At 47.3% G+C, this 3,308-nt stretch overlaps 1 protein-coding gene across 1 annotated transcript in view; it reads left to right on the top strand.

Annotated features, from left to right (window-relative positions):
- Window positions 1-3,308, top strand: part of LOC104122788 (alpha-2-macroglobulin-like) — a 38,777-nt gene that overhangs the window by 9,938 nt on the left and 25,531 nt on the right. Inside the window, exons 6-7 of the mRNA XM_035890526.1 lie at window positions 745-913; window positions 2,777-2,861. Coding sequence (XP_035746419.1) covers window positions 745-913; window positions 2,777-2,861 — 254 coding nt within the window. The remainder of the gene's footprint in view (window positions 1-744; window positions 914-2,776; window positions 2,862-3,308) is intronic.

Genomic DNA, 3,308 nt, shown 5'->3' with positions numbered 1-3,308 from the left:
CCTGCTGAAGAGCCTGGAAAGGATGCATCAAACTACACAGCACCACTGCGTTGCTTCAGTGACTTCTACATGAAATTTGGGGTGGAGCTGATGAATTTGGAGCACAGCCTATTGATAGTCAGTTCATAATGAGCAATACTCCGCTGTAGCAGTGATGAGATTTCAGCTCCAGCATTAGGAGGGGGAAGAGACAGGAAGGGACAGCTCTCAGCTAGATGTACATATGTGGGATATACTTTTCCCTATTCCTGTCCCTGCTCCCCCACCCCACCACAAGCTTTGGACTCTTACACAGGTACATTTCTCTGTCCCACAGACAGATCAGGTGTTTCATTCCTCAGCAGATTATGCACTGGTTCTCTGACAGTCTCTTTTCCAGGCATGGAAAGAAAACTTTTAGCAGGCTGTATAGCAAGTGAAGGAGACCTAAACCTCCCTTCTCCCTGTGCTCCACTTACTCCTGCTATCCGTCTCTTTGTCTCGTTACCTTGCCAGTCTGTCTTTCCCAGCTTCCTCGCCCCATCTTTCATGAACATGCAGGCAGAGCTGAGGGGGAGACAACACAGGACCTTCAGGGTTAAAAAGCTTTCTTGCCTGCTAGTTATGCAGAACTCACAGATCTTCACAGATTATTGAATAACTACAGCTAGGCATTTCCCAGCCAGGATGCACTGAGGACTCCACTGCTCTGTCCCTGGGAGTCTCCTGTACTGCCTTGTGACCTTGAGCTATCCTCACCTGCAGGATCCCCGGAGGAACCGTGTGTACCAGTGGCAAGGGGTGGAACTAGAGACTGGCCTTACGCAGCTCTCCTTTCCCCTCACCTCGGACCCCATCCAAGGCTCCTACAAAATAGTTGTGCAGAAGAGCTTCTCGTCCCTTGTGGAGCACTCCTTCAGCGTGGAGGAATACGGTAAGGAGAGGAGGTATGGCTGCAAGTGGGGCTGACAGCAATGCCTTTTACTGTGACCTCTCAGTTTGGAATTTCCTGGGAATGACATGGAGAAGGGAGGGACTGAATACATAGGCAATGGGGTTCAGAGGGGCTGACCCAGAAGGTGCTGAGTATCAGAGGTGGTTGCTCACTTTATGGCATCTCTGCAACCTGCCCAAGCTTGTATTTGCCCACAGGACTCTTGGGAGTACAGGGTCTGACAGGCTTCCTGTGCATAGCTTGTGGCACCAATTTCAGCTGACTTTGTTTTAGTTGTTTTTCAGTCCAGCAGCTTGTTGTAAGTAGCACTAGATAGAGTAAGAAATTACAGTAATTTGGTGACCCTGTTTTGCCTCTCTTATCACCTGCACCAGTTCCTCTTTCTCCTCTTCTTCTTTGTTTCTGCAAAAGCTTAGAAAATATCTTTGGTAGAAAACTTCAATTTGAAGAAGAACACTCCACAAATGCTACAAGCAGATGCAAACAGTCTGGTAGTAGAGACTGAGTAAGGAGAAATGTGCTGCCCCAGGGAGCACTCTAACCACCAGTTCTGCAGTAAAGCTTCTCAGGTATTTGTAGATGTGTACTCTGGCTAGTCCATGTGCATTTGAGGAGGTTGCTCTGCACTCCTGGGCTCCCCCCTGTTCTGTACATGGAGCCCAAATGACCCAGAGCCTTTGCTCAGAAAGCTGAGTGGAATACGTGGGATGCAGACCCAAATAAGACCCAAATAAGATTGACACTGGAGTCCATGGGAGCTGGCTTATTTGGTCAGGCATGGCGGCTAGTATGAACACAGTGAATAATTTGAACAGAACAGCTTCAGCCTGCCATGGTGACAGACAGGCTGTGCCTTCTCCCACAAGGATCATTCTGAACGCCCCCCAAAATCAAAGATGTATGGCCCTTTCTTAGCCTCATACTAAACTCGTTTTTCTTTTATTTGTTCTTTAGTCTTATTCCCATGAATGTCTCCTGTTGCTAATTCTCGTACAGCCTTTTGAAGAAATGTGCCCTGGGGTTGAAACATTGAACTTTGCCTCCCATCCTAGAGGCAAATTTTTGTCTAAACTGTGTCAGCCAGGGTCATTTTCTAGTTCCTGGGTCTGTGTGTGCACTCTCCCTGCTCTTATTTCCTTGTACAGGTGCACCGCCTGGAAGCAGGCCATTACATGCTTCAGCCCAGTCCTGGGCGTGAGTAGCTGGGGGCTTAGGGTTGCAGGATACAATATGGGAGGAGGGACGTAACTTAATATACAGGAGAAAAATATGCCTTTTACTGGCCACCCGTTATATCAGGCCTTGTTGCTGCCTCGTCCACTTGAAAATACAGACCTGAGAGTCTGTGGCTAGATTCCCTAGAACCATCTGGACATGCAGGACAGTTTCACATGCTACATATTAGTGACCCTAAGAGCAGCTTGGGATCTCCAGAACAGTAAGAAGCAGAGAAAAAGAATCAATTATTTGATCCATTTTAATGTGGCAAATGACACAGGTGGTGAATGTGCTACTCCAACTCTTAGCTGCAAATCATGTATTGTGAAACATGGAACACAACACATGGGGCCAGTGTGTCCTTCTGAATGGGCACATGTAAGGGATCTACACAGCTGTCTTGGTGCCAACAGGATCACATGAGCACATGCTGCAAATGAGAGAAAGTAAGGGCTACAGCCCTCCTTAAATTCCCTTTAAACCCAAAACACTGGCAAGGCCAAGAAAACCTAGGGAAGGCATAGCAGAGCTGTACTGTAGACAACAGAGAGGTGATGGTTCGTGTTAAGATGATCCTGGCTCTCCTTCACTCTTCTCATATCAGACTTTCTCTCTCCCATCTAGTGCTGCCCAAGTATGAGGTCCTGGTGAAGCTGCCCAAGATGATCACTATTAAGGACACAGAGCTTCCAGTGTCCGTCTGCGGTCTGTGAGTCACAGAGCTGGAGTAAATCTCTCTCGCTCATCCGCCACTCCTCCTTTCTGCTGAGGACCAAAAGAAGAGCTGGGGAAGGCTTTTCATGCTTTTCCCAGACATCTAGTGCAGGCTTGTTCCACCCTATCAAACCTGAGCCTGCTACTTGACCTGAACAGTCAAAGTGAAGGTTCTTCATGTTCCTTAAAAGATAATGCCAAAGCAAACTGCAGCTCTCTCCTCTCAGTTCACTGTGCATTTTCTCTTTCTGTCTTTATATTTCTTCAGTCAGAGCTTCTCTGCCAATCCTGAACCCTCAAATACTCAGAGATGTCACATCAGACATCACTTAAACAAGTGGTGCAAACCTAGTGTTCTCATTTTTAACTCATAAATTGCTCCTCCTCAGTCCCTAGTTGCCTTTCTATTTCTTCACTGAACCCTTGGGAGTTTGTGATACAA

Source organism: Egretta garzetta, unplaced genomic scaffold, assembly GCF_000687185.1.
Source record: "Egretta garzetta isolate BGI_Z169 unplaced genomic scaffold, ASM68718v1 scaffold363, whole genome shotgun sequence".
NCBI lineage: Eukaryota > Metazoa > Chordata > Aves > Pelecaniformes > Ardeidae > Egretta > Egretta garzetta.
The sequence above is the reverse complement of the archived record's forward strand: the minus strand, read 5'-3'. Positions and strand labels throughout refer to the sequence as shown.